The 24,191-nt window shown below is 41.4% G+C and overlaps 1 protein-coding gene across 3 annotated transcripts in view; it reads right to left on the reverse strand.

The window, feature by feature from the left end:
* The window catches only part of FRMPD4 (FERM and PDZ domain containing 4), a 395,081-nt gene that overhangs the window by 162,770 nt on the left and 208,120 nt on the right, over window positions 1–24,191 (reverse strand). For all 3 annotated transcript variants that reach the window (XM_083174315.1, XM_083174316.1, XM_083174318.1), the window contains one exon: window positions 16,814–16,924. In XM_083174315.1, the coding sequence (XP_083030441.1) occupies window positions 16,814–16,924 (111 nt within the window). The remainder of the gene's footprint in view (window positions 1–16,813; window positions 16,925–24,191) is intronic.

Below are 24,191 nucleotides of genomic sequence, written 5' to 3' on the forward strand. Positions count from 1 at the left end.
TATTTTACTCCAATATTTTATAAGGATATTTCTTTTAATAATGATATTATATCTGGAATACTACTAAAAAATTATTTTAAGATACTTAAAATAACCCTTTTGGCTATTATTAGCTTATGTGAATTGTCTGTTAATAAAACAGCAACGCTCAGGAAAATGTATTACACTACAGCAGGCACTGGTTTGACATGTCTCTGTCATGTAACTTGTATCATTTTCATTTAAAGGCAATGGGTCATGTACTACATAATATCAATTCCTTCAATTTGCTCTATAAAGTATTCTTTTGATGATTGATGTAAGTGTCTGAAGACAGAGGGTCAGGAAATCTGCCCTGAGAAAACAAAGATAGTAACATGACTGTACGGGCATTTAAGGCTATCAGCACTGCCCTGATGTTACCTTGTAAGCGTGGCTCTAGGGGTTGAAAAATAAAAATGTTCTCGTTAACATACTTTTGTAAAATTCAGCAGTATAATGGCTATGCAATGCTGTCTCTGTGCATTGCACCAGCACAACTCTGATAGGATAATTCAAGGAAGCTCTCTATTCAATGAGCACTCCAGAAAGAATGATTTGGTGCAGGCACCTCAGAGATACCAACAATTTATATTCTGAATGTAAATCACAAACCCATGTCCAGATAATAACTCATGTTGAAAAAGAGGTAACATAATTCTGAACATTAAAATAAATCATGAATAAGCTGTGTACGGTTCAATTCAGTGTCCTTGTTGATTGGTTTTGGACTACAATGAATTGAACAGCATTAGCTGCATTTGATGCAGCTTCGATCCAGATGTGCAGCCACACGGCATCAGGATCGAAAGCAAAAATGGACTTGCTAGGCAATTTCATAAGGAAAAATCATTCGAAGACCGGGTAGGCAGCTGACATCATGTGACGTCAGCCGCCCACCCCCGGCGCACTTCGTCCCACCTACATTCCCATAGGAACACCCAGTGTTTCATGGGGAAGTCCAGCACCGCCACTGCCCCTATCCCTCCCTCCCTCCCCACTGTGAAGGGCCCGGCGACAGTGTAGAACACGGAGGCTGTTCGCAGTCGGAATTTGCACATGCGCAGAAATGGGATTTGGATTAGGTTTGTGCACTAGTAGGGAGGGTTAGGATCAGGCTACAGGGGGAGAGTTAGGGATAGGCTGCTGCAAGAGAGGTGTGGGTGAGGGGGTATGAGGAGAGGGAGGCCCTGTGGTTTATTTGCTAAGATGGGAGTTCTATTGAAGATGGGATGTTGCCCATAGCAACAAATCAGAATCAAATTCTTATTTATTTTGCTCCTTCTAGAAGATAATAGATAGAATCTTAACTCCCATGTTAGAAAATGTCCCAACCTGGCGGGATTCTCCCTATCTGAGTGTCAGGATCTGTGTTTTGACCACTGGAATCCCCACCACTGGAATATTTGGGCAGATTCTAATCCATATTCTCATATGCACATGTGCATGGCTTCTGTGCGGGCTCCTTCGCCGACCCACACAGTCGGTGTGAGGGAGTAATGGGTGGGGATGGGGCAGTGGTGGCGGTGGGCCATGGTAATGCCCAGTGTTTCATGGTCATTCCCATGTAAATACATCCGTGATGATGTCCAGGAGAAATCATTTGATGGCCGCCGACCATCAAATGACTTTTCCTGCTGCTGGACATGCGAGGAGATGTGTTTTCACAACACATCCCCTAGCATAGTTGCGAGGGGATACGGTGGTGGGGGCAGGGCCGGTTCTACCATTAGGCAGCTTTAGGCAGCTGCCTAGGGTGCCGGGATCGGGGGGGGGGGACCAAGTCTGCAAATCAAAAAATCAAGGATGTCTATGAGGATCCTTGTTTTACTTAATGCAGGTGGTGGCTGTGGAACTTCTAAGACCTCACCTTCATACTTTCCCTTGAGACATACTTCCTACATTGCTGCCCCTTCTCCTTGTACTGCGTTGTGGCTGGCAAAGGGGAGGGTGCAGAAGGCGTCCAGGGAAAGCAGGGGATTGGGAGGACCACATGATTTTTTTTGGGGGGGGGGGCGGGTGGAGTAGGTTGAAGTTTTGCCTAGGTTGCTGAGAAGCCTTAAGCCGGCCCTGGGTGTGTGTGTGTATGGGGGGGGGGGGGGGGTTTGCTCGGGCGGCGGGGCAGGCTCTTTGGGACTCAGTAAGCTGGGAGCTTTGCAGCTTTCCAAGTCAACCAGAATGAGGGCCATTGTATGTATCCTGACTAGTGTACCACTGCCAATAGTTATGCATCGGAACATACAAGCTCTGGGCTACATAAAGCCTTGATACTCAACCTACAGTATAGACTAGTTACACCTTGTGAAATAATTTATGGTAGAGTAGCTTCAGCAGTTATGTATAGGGAAAATTACAAAAGGCATACACCCTTACAGTTGATTTTTTTTCTTGGTTCATTTGTATTTGCTAATGAAATAAATTATATAAGACAATTATAATTTGCAGGTAAAGTACTTCCTTTTCAATCATAACTAATTGCAAGAACAAATGTGCCTCAAGTATTGTAATTGTAAAAGTGTGTGTGCCTAGCTACAGGAAGGTCTCTGCCTCCTGCAGTGGCTACTGCTAGATAGGGCCCTAGTCTCTCAACCCCTTATATTCAGACAAAAAATAATAATATAAAAATATATATATATATATATATATATATATAAACATTTTAAAATGCCATAATCACATAATAATCAGGATACACAAAAGATAGCGCAGTTTTTCAGTTGCGTTATGTTACTACAGGGGAAAATTGCTTTTGCATTAGGAATACTATTATTCAGCATCATAAATCCTTTTGTGCAATCTTCAGAAGTGTTCACAATAAAACTCCAATAGCTTCAACTGGAAATGATGAACATTGTGCTTACAATAGTCTGTATGTTTAAATAACAAAAATGTTCAATAACAAAATACAACAACTTTATCAAAACACCAGTGCACAAAAATACTAACACACATACACACACACTGCATAGAATATTAGAGAGCGCATCAGTTTTATGGACACAACCAAAAGAGAAAATAATCAAAAACAAAAGCATGTTATTATTTATTATGACTAATGACAAATAACAAACTGTGGAAAAGGGGTCGGGCCCAGAATGTGACATGTGTTATTGAGACACATACAGTACTTGATAACAACCAGCAATTTACCAATTTCACAAGCTGACATGGCTGCTTGACCACTACGCATGGGAGCCGAGCCTGTAGAAGTAAGTAAGGTATACAGTCACTGTGACAATTTGTTACAACAAACAAAGAAGTAGTGGAGGAAATAATGGGCCCAATTTTAATTGCCTCCCTTCCCCGCGCATTCGCACAGTGGAGCAGTTTTCCTTCTGCACATACACATTTCTGCACATGTGCAGACACCAGGTGTAAGCGGGCACGGCAAACTGCTAGTGCGGGCAGGGGGCGTGGGGTGGCGGTGAAGGGACTGCCCAGCATTTCATTGGTGTTCCCATGAAACGCTGGGAGTTCCCATGGTGATTAGACAGTGACGCGGCTGCTGGGGGCGGGCAGCTGACATCCCAGTAGAGGGAACATGCAAAACTAAAACACCTGAGAGTGTCTTAGTTTTGCATGCTCATTCCAAATCATTCAATGGTCAGCGATCATCAAATGATTTGGTCTCCGCAACCAAGGCTGTGAATGGATGTATGTGCAAAATATCCATTCACAGCCCTGTGGGTGAATTCGGTAAATGAGGAGGGGGGGGGGGGGCGGCTTTGCAGCGCTGCGTCTGGATCAGAATAAGGTCCGAAGTTGCTGAACAGAATAGACATACACCAGCTTCTCAAATCTCATCCATTTCTCAGTAAACCAGGTGGTCTTGGGCTCGATAACACAATTCACATTGAATGCTGTCCTTGTGTCCCCACCCCTTGAAAGTCCATGGAGCAATCTCATGTGAGATCCCATGGGTGTCCCAGCTTTCTACTTTCAATTATGAGAATCCAAACATTATTGTTAGTCTAATGCAGTGGTGGCCAACCCGTGGCTCTTGAGCCTCATGCGGCTCTTCCCCTTGTAAAGTGCGGCTCCTGCTCCCACTGCTGCCCACGGTCCGTCCCAGTCCCCCCTGCTACCGGTTCCCTGAATCCCTTCTCCTTCTGAGGGGAGGAGAGCGTGCATCGCACATCTCTCCTACCCCTTACTGTGCATCCTTGTGACTGGGTCGTCCGCCAATCAGAGCTCGTGGGCCAGCAGCCAATCAGGAGCCGGCCAGCAAGCTTTGATTGGTGGACGGCCCAGTCACAGGGAAGTTAAGGGGGAAGGAGACGCGCGGTGTGCTGTACTGTGCTCTCCTCCCATCAGTGACATGACAGGAGGACTGCAGGGGGACGCCAGACTGTCCTCTCCCCGCCCGGCAGCAGCAGCAACAACGGTGAGTGCTGCTGCTGGGAAATTTGCACTGTGGGGGCATAGCAGTTTGTGGCACTGTGGGGGCATAGCAGTTTGTGGCGCTGTGTGGGCATAGCAGTTTGTGGCACTGTGGGGGCATAGCAGTTTGTGGCACTGTGGGGGCATAGCAGTTGGCGGCACTGTGGGGGCATAGTAGTTGGGGGCATAGAAGTTGGTGGCACTGTGGGGGCATCGCAGATTGTGGCACCGTAGGGGCATACCCGGCACCGTGTGGTGCATACCTGGCACCGTGGGGGGCATATGTGTATCTAGCACTATTGGGGGCATATATATATATATATATATATATATGGCACTGCACTATTGGAGGCATATTTGTATCACACCCACCCAAGGGGTCAAAATAGACTATGCCCCTTTTTTTGGCGCATGCGCCTTCGGCGCGTGCATGATGTCGGCTCTTTAGCTTGACTACCAATATTTTTCGGCTCTTTACCTCTGACCGGTTGGCCACCCCTGGTCTAATGCATTGATTCCCAAACTTGTTTTAATAATGGCCTCTTAGAGTAACAGCATTTTTTTCACGTATCCTAGGAAAAAATTTTTTTATTGTAAAATATGAAAAAAATATTAAATATATTAAATTAAGTAAATATACCTGCCATCCTTAGGTTCTGTTATGTGAGTGTGTAAAGTTGTGCTTCTTACTGGCTGCATGGTTTATGTCTGGCAGCCACTACCACTAGCCTTGCCTATCACACTGATCTATAACTTGATTTGGTCCTGGACCACCAACCGAGGCACCCATGCTGGAGATTCATGGCAAACAAGGGTGCCTAGGCACGGCGCTTGGGAACCAATGGTCTATGGAGTTGGCGATTAATACATATACAGTTCACTGTAGGCAGGTGGTGGTAGATATTAAACGGAATGAACCTACTGTATTAATCTTTTGGGAATGCTAGACAGGTGTCTATAGCTGGAGGGAAAGATCTGCAAGCTCCCAATGTCGGTTTTATATTACTGACTGTGTCCTTATTTGGAGGACTTTTGCTATAAATCTTATTTGTTCCCAGTAAATACCTTTCAGGGATATGTTACTTTGAAGCTAGCTCTTAGTAATAGAAAAATATATATATAAAAAAAACATAATAATAGTTGAAGCACTAACAGTTTCTGGAGCAAATGTGATATTTACTCAAATTTAATATGAATATCAATCTCAAAATTTTACATTATGTCGTTTTACAGGATTTTGTTATTACCATTATTTTTTAAATATAAGATATCCTTTCAGCAATAATATTTTGAAATGTTGACACAATTTATAGCACTAATTGACAGTTTTCAAAGCATGTATTCAAAGAAATACCGAAGCATATATTAATTTTAGTTAAACAAGTTGACAAGTATATTATGTAGCAGCTGCTGTATGTATAAGGTAGACAGTATTTATAACATTCCATCACAGTATTTGAAAGTGATCATTTTAAATATTTGTTGTAAACATTAGCTGACACATTCAATATAACAATATGTGTAACTAGTAAGAATATGTACAGGGTCCTTTTTTCTTGTCCGGGATTACACATCCCAGCATGCCTTGCATCAGTTTTGGCATGGCAAAATAGCAAAACTGTAGCAGGGCATGCTGGCATGTGTAGTTCAACAACAGCTGGAGTGTCAAGGTTAGTCATCACTGAACTGCAGTATGACATACTGTACCCCTAAGTATATTAGTCTTCCCCCCAACCTTCTATATGCTACTTTATGTTCTCCTCGTGTTTCAGCATTTTCCGCACACGTGTAGCACATGCAAACTGTGGTTAAGATTTCAGAAAGAAATGTGAAAGGAACGTAATGATTTACAAACAAATGCATGCACATAGAAAGAAAAGGATATACTTGTAACTGATGGGGGGTATAAAAGAACGGGGTGGTCCTGAGTGATCAATGTTTGCTGCTGTTAACTGGCAATGCTGAATGAGAGCATAGCTGACAGCTGTGACATTAAACCAGCTCACTAGGTGATTCTAGGGAGTTTCGGCATGCTGATGAAGACACTGACATCCGGGGTCAGAAATAGGAATTACTTAAAAATTGAGGTGAAAAATAATATAAAGGATCCACGTAGGAATAAACAATGCAGTCATTTACTTTATGGTTTTATTATAGTAAGGACCTATAATTACATTTCCAAGAAAGCCTTTTAATGTAAATGATTTGGCAGTGGGAATACCTGTGTGGGTGGACAGCACAATGGTAGGTGTACAGCGTTGGCTGTAAGGGTTGCTGTGTCACTACTATAAATAAAATCCGATCCAAGTCAATCCACAAAAGTTTTGGAAATCATTTTTAAACAACATTTTAGAAACACCCAATCATTCATACAGTAGATGAGCAGAACGTTTTTTTTTTTTTAACTCCAGTGTTGCACAGGTGCCAAATCTTTTTGAGTGAATTTTTTGATTGAAAATGTTCCTCAGAGACGCATCATTAATAAACCAACATAGAAATGTCCTGCTAACCAATCGGTTGGCGCTATATATCTTATAGCTGAGCACACATTCTTTTTCAGATCTCTATAGACATATAGCAGTATATTTACTTAAGATCAATTATTATCTATTTAAAATCTATGAAAAAAAAAGTTCAAAATCGATGTTATCTTTCCTTGGCTAATACACACATTTACTAACATTTGTAAAATTCATATTAAAAAAATATAATCTATTAGTAAATGTATTTTTAGCCCCCAATTTAGGCAGCTTTTCAAACGACTTTAAATCCATAAAATTGATTTAAACAAAAACAACCTTTAGTAATAAAGCCTACAATTACCATTTCTACTATACACTGCAGCAGTGTCCACAAAACATTGAACTTTTACATTATCTTTCATTTTAGATAAATAATGAAAAGACAGCTTGGAACATACTATATATGATATACATGATGAATTTATTGTCCCGGGAATATTATCTCTGTTATTACAATAATTACACAATGGTGCTGACTCTAATGGTAAAATTGTGTCTATGATATCACATTTCTGCAGCCCAATATGTTTTGCAAAGCTATCAATCTGTATATACTGTATTAAGAGCTATGGATCGTCAGTCCCCCTGCTGCAGCTCATCTCTGCCCAAGAAGCATATTTGTGCTCCTTGAGAAACTATAGTATGTTCCCCTTTTTGCACTTTTGGTATAGGCACGTGCGCCCCAGGTTGCCATTCACATGGCATCTGCAACACTCCCAGGAATACTTGCCTACCCTACTGGAATGGCCAGAAGGCTCACGAAAATTGTGTCCTCTAACGGCCTCCGAAGAAGGTGGCAAGTCTCCGGCATGCTCCCCAAAGCCACTGCACCTTCTGGAGAGTCCATGAATTGCATCATTTTGTGATGTCAGCCTGAATGCTGGGAATTCTGCCAAAAGTGACCACCCTTCTAGAAAGGTCTCTAATCTGGATGACATAACATCATTACTTTTTACAAATACATCTACACTGTAAGAAACATAAGTGTTGAATGCATAAGTGTTGAATGCAAGTGTTGAATGCATTTTGAGTGACGGGTAATTTTGCGGGGTACAGTCTTACTCTTTTTCACACTGAGCAGCAAATTACCAGGTCAAAAATTTCAACCTGGTAATTTACTGAATTACATGGATACTTCTTCATTGTGAAAGGGCCAACCCAGGTTGCAAATACTGGGTCATCGGCCTTGAGAAAAGCCAAGGTCGGCGTCCCGGGATTTAAGACCCGGGTTGACCCTTTCACACTGAACAATATACCGGGTAGAACTGCTTCACCTGGTAAATTGATGCTCAGAATAAAAGGTGTATGACAGAAAATTGGACATCACTAAAAATGTTTGAGGCCAGTGGTCTTTCACGTATCATTTCAATCATTTGTAAAATACCAGCTGGGAAGAAATGGCAAAGACTAAACTGTTCTCTTTTAGATCAAAGTGATATTTTTTATTTTTAATCCAGCTAGCATGCTTCCATAACTACAGTATGTATCCAAACTACAAAGCTTGTCCCCAAGGAGGAGGTGTCTGCTTAAGTAACCTCATGGAGAAACACATTAAGTACCAGTCAATGCGATATGAATTGTTTTGGGAATAGTATCTGAAAGTTAAAAGCGCCAGAAAATAAATATAGCTCTTTATCTGAAATACAAAGATCATTTCCTGAATACAAATGCAGCATAAACTCTATTATTCATTAGAGATGTAAACTGAAAACAGTACAAAATACAGTTATTGGTAAACTTTCCAAGATGAGAGTTCTATTGAAGATGGGATGTTCCCCAAAGCAACCAAGATTCTACCTATTACCTTTTAGAGGTGCTGAATAACTACTGCTGTATATAGTACTCATCATAAAGTAACAATCGGGAATAACCCTTTAAATGCTATATATATATATATATATATATATATATATATATATATATATATATATATATATATATATATATATATATATATATATATAGCAACAAGTCCAGTTTTTTAGGCCAGAGAGGGCACTCACCACCACAGCAGGTAAAATTGCTTTTTAATCAGAAAGTGTAGACAGGCATGGTCAACGTTTCAACCCCGGAGGGCCGTTTTCAAGACAGCTACAGAAAATCAGTGTGTCACCACAGCAGGTCATGCCTGACCTGCTGTGGTGACACACTGATTTTCTGTAGCTGTCTTGAAAACGGCCCTCCGGGGTTGAAACGTTGACCATGCCTGTCTACACTTTCTGAATAAAAAGCAATTTTACCTGCTGTGGTGGTGAGTGCCCTCTCTGGCCTAAAAAAACGGACTTGTTGCTATTTTTGGAAAATCTCCTTTCCTTAGGGGAGCACCCCGTATTTGTTATTTCTCCTGGATGAGTGTGCGGATTCCTGGACTATATATATATATATATATATATATATATATATATATATATATATATATATATATATATATATATATATATCCAAGAAGAGAACCGTCACTCAGGTCTTACTTTAGCTGTAAATCACAGCTTGCTCCAGTCAGGCCCGGTGACAGGGGGGGTCAAGGGGGACATCTGACCAGGGCCCCAAGGTTCAGAGGGGCCCCATGATCACGGGGCACAAAAAAAATACACTCAGTTGTTTTATTATGTTGTCTGCTCCGCGCTGGCTCGGACCATACAACAAACAAGCAGAGCGATCTCCCTCCCCCCGTCCCCGGTTACCTGTCACCTGGTATAAGTATTTGCCATCTAGCTGCAGAAGCCAGGCAGAGAATGACTCTGCTCCTGTATGCTGCAGAGCATGCAGCAGGAGCTAAAAGAAGATGGCTGCCCCCATACAGACTACACAAAGATGGCCACCACCCACCAATGAGATGCCAGGGTTTCCTTCTCCAGGAAAAATAGAGAGTATAGACAAAAGGGGTGGGACTTAACGGAGGAGTGTGAGGGGAAGTTTTGCAGGAAAAAGGTCTTTGATGCACCCAGGGAGGAAAAAGACAGAGAGGAGAAGAATGCTCCAGAGAACCTGCTTCATGTCTACTCCACCTTTTTAATTAATCAGGTAAGTGCCTTGGGTGAGGAGAGAGAGTTCCTATCTATCTATCTATCTATCTATCTATCTATCTATCTATCTATCTATCATCACACTGATCTATCTATCTATCTATCAGAAGAATTTTGTAGAAAAATAATATAGACACACACACAGAGAGGGGGCCCGGAGATGTCCATGTACTGGGCCCCAAGATTTCTGATGACGGCCCTGGCCCCGGTGCCAACAACTGAGGCCCTAGGACATCCAATATACAAAATGGAATGAATGGGCACTCGGAGACTGTAAGCAGGTGCATAAATTCTGGACCAACTTTTAATCCATGCAGGTCAACGTTTCAACATTTCGAGAAGTTTATTCTCATCATCCCGATGATGAGAATAAACTTCTTGAAAAGTTGAAGTACAACAGGCTTCCTGTCTTCATTTCTTACAAGTCACCAGAGTGCCGCCCACCTACCTGCTGTACATTGGTGCATTCCTATGTGCCTGACCGGGGAAGGCACCTGGCGCTGCTGAATTTATATGGAGCTGAGGGGTATATATATATGGCCAATTACTCCTCACCTCTAAAGTGAAGTACCGCCACTGACCACTAGAGGCCACTCAGCAGACCAAATTACTCCTTAACAGAAAATGAAAGCAAAATGATCTGTTTCAAACTTGCTGGATATGAAGGGAGGGAGCTGTGAAGACAGAGATTGGAGGTAGGATCAAATAAAGACTAAGTTGTCACTTTGTCAGGCAGTTAGCCAGTGTTTATATAAGCATTAACAATCCCCTTAAAAATGATTTATTCATTTGTAATGTCATAACTTTTTTAATGATTGATGAAGTGTTTATATGTTTTCTATATACAATATTTATTATAATTAGCATAGAGGAGTAGTATCTCACAAAAAATCCTAAACGAAATAAAAAAAATATATATTGGTGGCATACATACATAGTGCTTAATAAAAGTAATATTGAAATAGTTTCATATCCCATGCCTTTAAGACATCTTTTATGTTAAATGCTTTTGAAGAAGCAATATTCCTTGATTGATTTGTTACATTTTTGGACATACTGTATCTCCCTGGCAAGTTTCTGTTCCTGCTTAATTGTTAAATTAAACTATACAGTGGGCTAGAGACAGGTCATTCTAGAATTTCTTCTGTGATATACTGTACTGTACAGCAGTGATGTGCAGTGAGGTCAATGGCAGGTGTTCAATGCCGGTGTGAGCGGCCGGCGAGGGGGTTAAACTGCGAGGATCACAGAAAACCAGTGATCCTCGCAGTTTAACCCCCGCGCCGGCCGCTTGCACTATGCAACGTTCCGGTGGAATCCTCGCCGTCACAGAACTGCGAGGATTCCCCTAAACTGCGAGAGCCGTGGCTAGTGCAGCAAACTTGCTGTAATTAGCCTCAATTCTCGCAGCTTTTGGAGGCACATTCGCAAATTCCCCCTCGCTCAAAAAACGGAGCGAGGGGGGAATTTGCGTATGAGGGGGGTCAGTTGAATACTGACAGGGTGAGCGGTGACTGCGAGCAAAAAGTCCTGCTCGCAGTCACCGCTCACCCACGGATATATGCCAATGGCTGGGGAGGCACTGCTACATATGAATCCGATGGTTCGGGTGGGCATGATGCAAAGCACTGCAAATTCGGGGAGTTTTGACTTATTATTATTATTACTATTACTAAAATAAATAAAAATCCTCCATTTTAGCAACTATTGGGAATCATTGTTTTAATACCAAAACAACATTTGTAAAAAAAATTTGTAAAAAATATATATAAAAAAAAACCACTTAGGGGTTAATCCAATAGAGTGCTATTGCCACATTGTGTAAAACAATGTCAATGGCACCTGAATTTGCAACTGCTGGGGGCTGAAATTAATTCCACTTTGCACAAAAGTGTTCAGAGAATACTTTTGTACGAATCCCAGCAGTGGCGGAATTACCAGGGATGCAGGGGGTGCAGCTGCTATGGGGGGGCCCGATGGACAGCAAGCACTTCCCTGCCTTTTCCTGCACTGGCGAATGTGATCAGGGGAGACCCAGTGGAGAGCAGCACTTGCCGGTGCCTCCTGTCTCCCTCTCCTCAGTGCGCATGAATGGGAGATCAAGCGGGGAGCAGCAGCTGTGTCCTGTCTCCACCCACCCAGCACATGTGAACGGTAGAGAGACCCAGCGGAGGAACAGTACCTATTTCCCCCTCCCCCATGTCAGTGGGAGATCCAGCATGAGGAGATGACACATACCTGCACCCTGGAGCATGAGTAGCAATCCCAGCGAGGCCTGGATCCATTTGTATGAAGGTGAATTCATACTTGGTGAGTGAAGTGATGGTCTATCCTTGTGCCTATTGTCCTGTCCCTATTGTCTTGTGCTTATGCCTAATGCCCCCTCCTCATACCTACCAACATGACCCTCTCCAGGAGGGACACAATGCCCTGCTCCTGCACATCCCTCTTCATGTATGATTGCCATCACCTGTGGTGAAACACCTTTTCTTATCAATTAACCTGTTCAACGCAGATGCAGGTAATCATAAATTCAAAGGGAAGTCCAGGAGCTGAGCATTGTGTCCCTCCTGGAGAGGGTCATGTTGGGAGGTATGCCTCCTGTCTCTATTGTCCTGGTCTGTGCCTATTGTCCTATTCCTATTGTCATCCCAATTGTCCTGTCTTTATTGTCCTGTGCTTATGTCTAATGTCCCATCCCCATTTGCTATTCTGACCTTTTACCTTTTTACACATTTTTGTACATAATTAATTTTGAGCTTAATATCTCAGATGTGACAAATACATTTAATTCAACATTTCTATCAATTCCCATTTTTTTTATTTAAAAAAAATATATAAAATATAAAAATATATATATATATTGGTCTATTCTACATGGCTTTTACATATTGAATTCTAAAACATTTATGGTTTATGCTCAGATAATTAGATGACAGAGACCGGTAAGTTTGAATACATTAAAAAACATCATAAAGTATAAGCACAGTCACTGATTTTTACTGAACCGTGCTATTAAAGGGCTAGACCTTTCTCGGTATACAATTGAGTATAAAGCTATGTTTCATGACTCATACATAATTAGCTCATAGTGACAACTGCTGTTTTCCTTGCAATTATTGCAGTAAGACTGCAAGAAATTAAAATAGCCTGGCAACTACACATAGATAGCATGTGTATCCAATGGCACATTCACAAACAATTTAAACTAAACACCATATTCAAGCGATGGAATCATTAACGATCACTTATGGCAGACACAATTATGTTTTATGCCAAAAGGAGCCCATACACGGTCCGTTGTGTACGGCTCCGTTCTGTACTATGCGATGCGCGCTCCCGCGCATCACATAGTACGGTACAAAATGTATGTGCTGCACATACTTTTTGTACTAGGTACACATCGGATCGGATCGCAGTGCATGCACACTGCATGCACTAGGGATGCGATCCGATGTGTGCTAATTAAGTCCCAAACGCCAAACGGATCCGTTAAACGGACCGTGTATGGGCTGCTTTATTGTGCATTGACTTTTGTGAGATGCTGCACAGTGTTTATTAGGCCCCAACAGTGGCATAAGTTCATCCCAGATGCCCGGAGGCAAGATGTGTATTGGTCCACCCCCCCCCTCCTCACACACACAAAACCTTATAAAATATATACTGTATATATGTCTGTTATGAAATATATATATATATATATACCCAGGAACGGATCGGCACTCACTCCAACTTTCAACGATAGCCCTCGTGCCTTTGCAAATATTAATATGAAGCAGGTAGGAAATCCACAGGACGGATCCAAGCACGGCACTGATGGGTCTTGTAAAAAACTTTTTATTTATCTCTACGTTTCGGGGAACGTATCCCCGTCGTCAGGAGAGGTCTGTCCTTTTCTCCTGACGACGGGGATACGTTCCCCGAAACGTAGAGATAAATAAAAAGTTTTTTACAAGACCCATCAGTGCCATGCTTGGATCCGTCCTGTGGATTTCCTACCTGCTTCATATATATATATATATATATATATATATGCATATACATATATATGGCATATACACAGGGCTATTTTTCAGTAGGCTCCAGCAGGAACTGAGGCCCTTAATCTAGTTCACTCTTTCTGACAAAATATTTCTAAGTGTGCGTTCACACGGGGGCGATTTTGTCCAAAATCGCGGGAAATATGGTCGCTGAGCGACCATATTGCCCGCAATGGGAGTGTGCACCGGCGATATATCGCCGGGTGCGCGCTCCCGTTTTTGCCCCCGTGGTGATCGCTGGTCGCAGGAACATGCTCCTGTGACCAGCTGATTACCACTGCCGGGCTCCCCCGGGCAGTTTCATTTTCATCAGCGACCATCTCTGGTCGCTGATGAACAGGCGAAACTGAGCAATATATTGCTCAGCCATATATTGCTCAGCAATATATGGCTGAGCAATATATCTCCCCCGTGTGTACACAGCATTAGATGGACAAAACCATGTGCACTGCAGGTGAGGCAGGTGTAAACCCCCACCCAAATCTAATTATCTCTGCACAAGTAACACCTGCCTCACCTGCAGTGCACATGGTTTTGTCCATCTAAGAAATATTTTGTCAGAAAGAGTGAACTAGAATAAGGGCCTCAGTTCCTGCTGGAGCCTGCTGAAAAATAGCCCTGTATATATATATATATATATATATATATATATATTAAATTGCAGGAGATGAGAGGTGCCCCCTTGGGAGCAGGAGCCCAGCGGCAGATGACTCCATTGCCTCCCAGAGTTCTGCCTCTGGGCCCAAATGTAGGTGCACAAATGCAAATTGTTTTCCCCTGGGTGTGGTAGCTTATGATGACATTCAGTATGTCGTCAGTAAAGCTCCGTACACACGGAGCAATATGATTGCTGAGCAATATTGGCTTAAAATTGCTCAGCAATATATTGCTCAGTGTCCCATTTTTATCAGCAACCAGAGATGGTCACTGATGAAAAGGAGATACTGCCGGGAAAGCCGCAGGATGAAACAGCTGATCGCCGGGAAGCCGCTGGTCGTAAGAGCATGTTCCTGTGACCAGTGACCATTACAGGGCAGGTCGGGGGAGCATGCTCCCGGTGACAGTTGCCCCGTACACACGGGCATAAGGTCGCTCAGCGACTATATCCCTGGCAATTCTTACCATGTGTACGGAGCTTAAAAATGTCAACACCAGAATGTTGACATGTTCTGAATGTGAATATATACATGGACATTATGTTGATATGTAATATGTCAACATGAACAAATGTCAAAATGGTCATGTCTGCATTATGTGTGTCAACATAACATTTCCATTATTTAAGCCATTACCTTAAACCTTACATACCTAAATCTAATAGTAAAATGTGTTGCCGACATTGTGACAATCCATATGCCTAATGTCAACACAATGACTATGTTGAGATAATTGCCATGTCGACATTCTGAAAGGTGGCAAAAGGAAATTAATTCTGCATACAGGATTGCCACAAACTATACCTTGTTTTTAATGTATGCATCTAATGGTCCTGAGGAAAACCAGACTTCTAACTGCCCTGCAGGAAATACTATAGGTATACCCTGATAGCTCATTACCCTTATTACTAATGTAACGTACAAATGAGAATAAACCAAATACTATCTTAGGAGATACAAAAATAAATTTACGTTAATGAATTATGTATTAGTATATTAGAATTTAATGGAGGGTTTTACATTTTCTACCAAGTGCATTATCCAGAGTGACTGCAAACCCCCAAACGTAGGGAAATCCCACAGTTATAAGGATGCTTTAAGGCTGTGATATGAATTTGGATCTTGAATTGCAGTTGTGCAAATCCATGTGTTTTATAATTGACCCTTATTCACAGCAATACATGACTAGTAAATCTCCAACCAATACAAAAGATGAATGTGTTAAACCGGAGGAGCCAGTTTCATATTCAGATTTCATAATAACTAGTACTGAAGTAAATATGATAATTTCCTATTGTGTATATACTGTAGCTAGATGTTCTCACTTTACACCCATTATTCAGCTTGTCAAATATTGTAATATCATTTTCATTCACATCAATACACAACATTGCCGTATATACAGTTTTCTTTCAGTGGTTCTCAAACTTGGTCCTCAAGACAGACAATCACGGTTTCATGAATGGCTAAACAGAAGAGACAGTGGGGCAGATGTATTAAGCCTGGTGAAGAGATAAAGTGGAGATAAAGTAGAAGATGATAATGCACCAGCCAATCAACATATAACTGTCATTTTTCAAACATAGCTGATTGGCTAGTACATTATCACCTTCTACTTTATCTCCACTTTATCTCTTCACCAGTATTAGGGCTAGATTCTCTAAGCTTCAAAAGTGATAAAATGGAGAGTGATAAACAGCCAGCCAATCAGCTCCTACCTGCCATGTCACAAACTGTGTTTGAAAATGTCAGACAGGAGCTGATTGGCTGGCTGTTTATCACTCTCCATTTTATCACTTTTAAAGCTTAGACAATCTGGCCCTTAATACTATACATCTGCCCCTTAATTACTGTTAGAATTAAAGTGGGCTAAAGCGAAGTCTACAAAAATAACTCCATAACCAAGATGGTCACTGATAATATATCTGCACAAACTCAGCCATCTTGCTACTGTGTAAGTGAGATATGGTGGAGGACATTCACCCCTTCTTAGCTCCTAAAACCTGTAATTTTACCTTGCTATAATCTCTTTTAAGAGCCTTGCAGTGCTACTGTACCTTAGGAGCAGACAGTCATTGGCTAGTGAGCTGTACTCACCCCTGCACTGCTATAGGCTCTGCTCCATCCGGCTGCATAATACTGTATACTGTAATAAAAGACATGCTGTGTACCTGATGAAGAAGTCTCTCCCGTCTCTGTTTGTCGCCATCTCCCATCCATAAGGTGGTCCCTGAGGTAAACTCCAGGTCCCAGTGGGTGGAGACCACCCTGAAGTCTTTGTTCTGTGACAGAAAGAAAAAAAAATGTCAGACTTTCAATGGAGTTATCATGACACTATGCCAAACAAATATTTACTTAACATATTCATGGTAATCTGGTAACATTCTAATTCTGCACATACTGTACATTCAATCAGCACCAGTCAGACAGAACATGAGGCAACACGCTCGAATGAAAACATCAGTAAACCACAATGACATTTTGAAGTTAACATGGTTATTGTCAACCGTTAGACTGAATACCACAGGTGGCACAGTAGTTCCGTTCCAACACATTTTTTAAAAACACTTTGCTTACATATATTTTCTATCACTGCGATGAGAAACTCTGTTTCAGGTTTTTGTTTTTGTAAATAATGTTTTTGGTGAAGAAAGAAACCATTTACATAAAAGGTGCATGAATAAAGAGCAAATCGATCATCCTTCATTCAATTTATTAATGATCAAGTAGTAGGAGGACTATCAAAATACCAGTGTAAGGTTAAAAAAAATGAGTTCTATTAGCCATGACTGTATGTGGCCAGAGAATAGAGTCAAAGATTCTGAGAAGAAGACAACTGAGGTATACTGGCTTCACCGAGAAGCCTGGAGGTAAGTATAGAATCAACTGGAGAGTTAGTACAAAGGTTACAATGGAAGCCCTGAGCCAATGTACGTCTTTTGAAGAGTTTCTTAATGGGTGTGTAAATGAATGTACAATGCTGGTAATAGAGTTTTGGTTATGCATAGGTTCTGGCATTCAGGCAAGCAAATGGCCTGACCTTTTCCTGCTGTAATAATATTGTTTTGTTTACTACTAAATATACAATTAAGGGTAGAAGACACTGGCCACTGCTGGCTGTTGGCCATGAAATACAATTTTAATATTTATGATTTAACATTGACTGTGTGGCCAGCTGTTTGGCTGGTCATGATCATATACTGTAGTATTGTCATTATAATTGGCCTATCTTTATGTGGAGACCTGAGGTTGTAGTCCAATATACCTCATTGTCTTGTCCTTCCTATATCTGATTTTTAGCTATTGGCTATATCATATCCTTGCTCCTTCCACCATGCAATGAAATAAACTCCATTATAATTTTTTGGAGCAGCCTTGTTCCTCCTCTGGAAATATGCAGCAATCAGTATACGTTAGGTACAGCTGACTTTCTGCAATGGAAACGTGAAGTGAACAGTCTGCCAGTAGGGCTTATTGTCCTAAAGTGGGTCACCTCTGATGTCATCATGCAGCATATGGCATGTTAAACTACACTGAGAACAAATACTTTCTTTTGGCTAGTGTTCAGAGAGAGACTTTTGCGTTAGCAGCTCATGATGTACTTTAGAGCCTTTGGCATATTGGCTGAAGTGCCCACAAATTTTTGTGAAACTGGACCAAGATTTGCACAATGAACAATACTTATAGTGTTCTCACAGATGCCTTTTTATTACTGTAGTTGGCAGCCACAAAAGTACATTTATTGAACATTTCAAACAATAAGACAGATCTGTAAGTATACACAACAAGCAAAACATTCAGTTTTCAGTTGCCTTTAGTACATTTTAGATATAAAATGATGGGTTGTGTGAGACAACAATATTAACAATATCTAGATTACTTGCAGCTCTAAAGCTTCCTGTCTGTATAGTAAGTTTGCTACAATGACTGGAAAAAAAATACAAAATGGTTGCCGTGACGTATACATGATGAAATCAGTAATAGAGAAACAGTTCTACAAAAAGATTAGCTCACATAAGCAATGCATGATTAATGTTGTTCTGCAATCTTTTATATGACCCTTTGCGTGTACTCCCAAGGCTGCAAAATTCGTGAGTCAACCAGAATAAAGTCCAAAAGGCCTGATTCTGGTTCACTTGCAAAAGTAAATTCTCGCTCTAGTGGACAAAACCATGTGTACTACAGGTGGGGCAGATGTAAGATTGCAGAGAAAGCTACATCTGGGTGAGTTATTTTGTTTCCATGCAGGGTAAATACTGAATGCTTTATTTTTAAACTGCAATATAGACACCAGTGTGAAGTACAAACCCCACCCAAATGTGACGATCTCTGCACCTGTTACATCTGCCCCACCTGCATTACACATGGTTTTGTCCATTAGAGAGAGAATTTGCTTTTGCAAGTGAACCAGAATCAGGCCCAAAGTTACAGGTACAGATATATTTTTTTGCATTTCAATGTTATTATAACCTAAATATATGACCATTGCATACCTAGTTACTGTGGGTGCAGGGGCTGTGGTCATACCTTCCAACTTCAGGACCCCACGAGTGCCAAGTTGTGCGGCCAAAATTGGGGGTGTGATATATGTACACTGTGCTCCCGTGACGCAACACCCCCATTTTTGCTGCTCTGGGGGCATGGCCAGCAGCTCTGCTCCTCTGTCTCTGGCAATAAATGCTGTGTGCTCAGCAGAGAAGTGCCAGGCAGCAGGGACCCCAATGCCCCCCTCCACCAAAACCATTTCCAGCCCTGATCGTCCCAAAAAATGGGACAGTCCCTCGAAAACTGAGACAGTTGGGAGGTAGGGATGTGGTTGTTACCAAACAGGGCATGTGATAAATGCTACCTCAAGGCTGATTGCTTGTTATGTACACCTTTTCAACTCTTTTTTATACTTGATACATCAACCCCTGATTTGATGTTTTTTTATTCTGTAACAATTGCTTCTTTCTAGCCACCATCCCTTACAGTAAGCAGATTTCTTGATATGGTTTACTAATGCACATTCTCTCCAGTTTCAGCAACTAAATGATCCTTCCAATTGATATTTGGCATGTCTATGGCTTCATTCACAAGTCTCCTTCTTGCTGTAATGAAGCGTCTAGGGGACAGCATTGTCTATGCATTGCCTGGGTGGTATTATGTATCTTCTATAATTGATCCAATAGTGCAAACTGTGATACCCAAGCACTTGAAGCACTTAGATACTAGTCTGTGTAAGTGTATAATTGTATCTTAGACTCTCTGTGGTCTTACTTTGTACAGTTTTCCTGCAGATCCAAAGTATGACCAAAAGTCAGGTATACTTATAGTAGAGTAGAAAAGCAATAATAAGTGTAAATATTAAAAAAAACAACAGAAAACTAAATGACTAAAACAGATATACTGTAATGTAAGTGGAGGGTGGATCCGCACAGACTGTGGTTCATATCAAGTAATTATGTTAGACTAATTTTGAAAGACCAATATTTGAAACTATTGACGAAAAATCTCCTAGTCATCAATTGGTGGTGCGCCCAAACATTCAGAGAATACAACTGAATAGAAGGGGATTGACTTGCAAAGACGCTGGTCACAAAAAAGCAAAATGTGCTTTTTGGGCGCACTCTTTGTATATAATTATGTGATGTAGTATTAATTCATTAAAACGTAACTTTTATTAAGACTTTACCTAAAAGAAGGATGACTATCTAACTCTTCTTTGAAAAGAAAAATTCTCACTTGAAAAAGAAAAAGATTAAAATGTCCGCAAATGCCAGTGTTTGCTCTGCTATGAATGAGTCAGAGCATAAATTGGTCAGGCATGCAGTTAACGTTAATGGTCATGGGCATTCCTTTTGTAATGCTGCCTATTTAGTGAGGCGTTGTGTGACCGTGATTACTCACTCCCTCTGATTATTTTTCAGGGCAAGTGCTGACAATTTTGTTGTGACTAATTGTGGAATATATGTCCTATTGTGGTCGCTGTCAGATTGCTCCTTGTGTTCAACGCTTGTGGTTATGTATTGATGGTCTAATAGGTCTAAGTATTTGAACCATTGGTTTAATTATTCGCTGTGCAACGGACAATCAAAATAGCCATGTGGGGGTCTTGGCTCGCATTCATTAAAGGAATCTCACACACAGATGGGAATATTCCCCTGCAGTAGGTTTCTCCTTGGCATCATGTCATGACCAACTCTGCGTGTACCATACCAGGTGTTCACCAGGGACTTAGCCTCTGATTACTTGTCTGGCCCCCTATATATTCTATTGTTATATAGAAATATCTAGGGGTATACAGGTACACTGTATGTTGTGGTCTCCGTTATACGATGTCAGGTTGACTGCTATGAGAAAAAAATAGATAGAACACTTCTGCTGTCGGGTCAGATATATGTCATCCCTGATGCGTCTAGCAGTGCACTATATCTGACCTGACAGCAGAAGTGTTCTATCTATTTTTTTCTCATAGCAGTCAACCTGACATCGTATAACGGAGACCACAACATACAGTGTACCTGTATACCCCTAGATATTTCTATATAACAATAGAATATATAGGGGGCCAGACAAGTAATCAGAGGCTAAGTCCCTGGTGAACACCTGGTATGGTACACGCAGAGTTGGTCATGACATGATGCCAAGGAGAAACCTACTGCAGGGGAATATTCCCATCTGTGTGTGAGATTCCTTTAATGAATGTGAGCCAAGACCCCCACATGGCTATTTTGATTGTCCGTTGCACAGCGAATAATTAAACCAATGGTTCAAATACTTAGACCTATTAGACCATCAATACATAACCACAAGCGTTGAACACAAGGAGCAATCTGACAGCGACCACAATAGGACATATATTCCACAATTAGTCACAACAAAATTGTCAGCACTTGCCCTGAAAAATAATCAGAGGGAGTGAGTAATCACGGTCACACAACGCCTCACTAAATAGGCAGTGTTACAAAAGGAATGCCCATGACCAGTAACGTTAACTGCATGCCTGACCAATTTATGCTCTGACTCATTCATAGCAGAGCAAACACTGGCATTTGCGGACATTTTAATCTTTTTCTTTTTCAAGTGAGAATTTTTCTTTTCAAAGAAGAGTTAGATAGTCATCCTTCTTTTAGGTAAAGTCTTAATAAAAGTTACGTTTTAATGAATTAATACTACATCACATAATTATATACAAAGAGTGTGCCCAAAAAGCACATTTTGCTTTTTTGTGACCTGCGTCTTTGCAAGTCAATCCCCTTCTAAAACAGATATACACCTATATAGGCCTAAATTCAAACTAAAAAGGGACTTGGGAGGGAGAAACTGAGTTACAACTCCAAATTACTGTATCTAATATGCTCATATATTATGCAATAACAAATGTAGAAAATAAAAGTAATGCACCAGAAAATTATTCATTGTATTGGGGATCTTGGGCACATATTGTAATTTCAGCTCATTTTTTTAATGATTTACTGGAAGAGTCTAATTAAAAACCATTTGTGTGGGTAATATCTTTGATGTATGTAAACTAGGATCTTCCATAGCACATAGTCTGAATACTTAAGCAATCACATTTTTAGCTATTTTAAAATAAATAAATAATGTATTATGAATGGTAGCAAAAGGAACTGTTCCTATATAATATACAGTGGGGTTTGATGATCATGGAATGCAGCACTTTCCAAAGACTGCAAGAGGAGCTGGTCAGAACATATAAACATTCATGTAATGGTGTACAGTATGTGCTATATGTGCTGGCTGCACAGAAGTCTGGGGGAAAGGCATGCTGATCCCCCAGGTAAGGCTGCAAGTACATACAGTATATTACATGTATCTTTATTGGTGCTGTCTGGCTACACCCTGCAGGCTTTGGGCAGCAGCTGCCTCTGACAATATACCGTATATACTCGAGTATAAGTCGACCAGAATATAAGCAGAGGCACCTAATTTTACCACAATAAACTGGGAAAACATATTGACTAGAGTATAAGCCTAGGGTGGGAAATACAGCAGCTACTGGTAAATTTAAAATTTAAAAAGATACCAATAAAATTACATTAGTTGAGGCATCAGTAGATTAAATGTTTTTGAATATTTATTTCAAAGAAAAACAGTTACAGAGTGTTACCGCATATGTATGGGAAGTGCTAACGCAACACATGCAGTAACATAGTGCGTACACAACGCAGCGTGTATATTATGAGCCCTAACACATGCCGCTATATGCTAGCATAGTCAACACTCGGTCCAGATAGGGGTTAGTAAAAACAAAATAAAATAAAATACAGCAGACTGAGTACTGTAAATAAACGTACTGTGTATCCAAGACCAGTATTCAGCAATGCTTGAGCGGAGCAAGGGGGCGTGACCAAGCATGGGTAAGACTGTAAAGGCTATGTCATTGATCACAGCCATGGAGAAGAGCAGGAGAAGAAGAGCGGCTGCATCTGACATTCAACTGACAAGGATGCGGAGTGCCCCAGGTACCACCAGCACACAGAAGCGAACAGATGCTTGCCCAGTATGGCACGCAGGGCCGGATTATAATGGGGGCACAAGGGGTCAGTGCCCCTGGGCCCCCCTCCAGCTAGGGGCCCCCTGTGGTTGGCATGTTTTGTGCATGGGAGTGGGGTAGTGCTGCAGCTTCACCTATCTGCCAATGTGACAATGATTAATGGTGCTGAGCATTGGAAGCCAAGTGTGCAGTGCATTACTGGGAGTTGACTAAGTCCCATGACACTTTGCACCAGAGGGCAGAGGCTGAGATGTTTGTGCTGTGCTCTGATTGGTGGAGCTCATTACATGCTTCTCAGGCCCATGTATAACAGCAGCCTAGTCATGGGAGGGTTTTTAATCAGAGGCAGCACTGGGACTGTGAGGTCTCCTACAGAGTAAGGTGCAGAGGGACAAACACAGGGTGTGTGTGTGTATGTGTATGTGTGTGTATATACATACATACATACATACATACATATACATACACACACACATATATATATATATATATATATACATACATATACATATACATATATATACATACATATACCATCTCCCCTGAAGTTACCCATTGACCAAGTTTATACTGCCTTTACTCTGTGTTTTGACAGTGTAATATTCCCCGTGCAGTTTGCGGCCAGTAATGACAAGTGCAAGGGGCCCCCCCTGTCTAAAGTGCCCCGGGCCCCCCGAAGGCTTAATCTGGCACTGATGGCACGGACAACACAGAGGCTGCTGGCGTGCAGGAGAAAAGAAGAGCGGTGATATCAGCAGTCATCGGACCACCCACAGAGGCTGCATGCGCCCGCAGGTGAGCGGGAGAGACCGGAGAACACCCGCACTGCCCTGGAGAATAGGTAAGTGGGATCCTCACTCGAGAATAAGTCGAGGGGGATTTTTTTAGCATAAAAAAAGTGCTGAAAAAGTTGGCTTATATACGGTACATGGTTATGACTATGCTATAGTTTATGGTTTACTACTTTCTTGCCTCCAACTTTTCAAATTCATTTGCTGCCTTATATATCCCACCTTTTGGCAGGTGACATTTTATTGCGGTATTTAATG

This window comes from Crinia signifera, chromosome 2, assembly GCF_055691185.1.
Source record: "Crinia signifera chromosome 2, ASM5569118v1, whole genome shotgun sequence".
NCBI classification, from domain to species: Eukaryota; Metazoa; Chordata; class Amphibia; order Anura; family Myobatrachidae; genus Crinia; species Crinia signifera.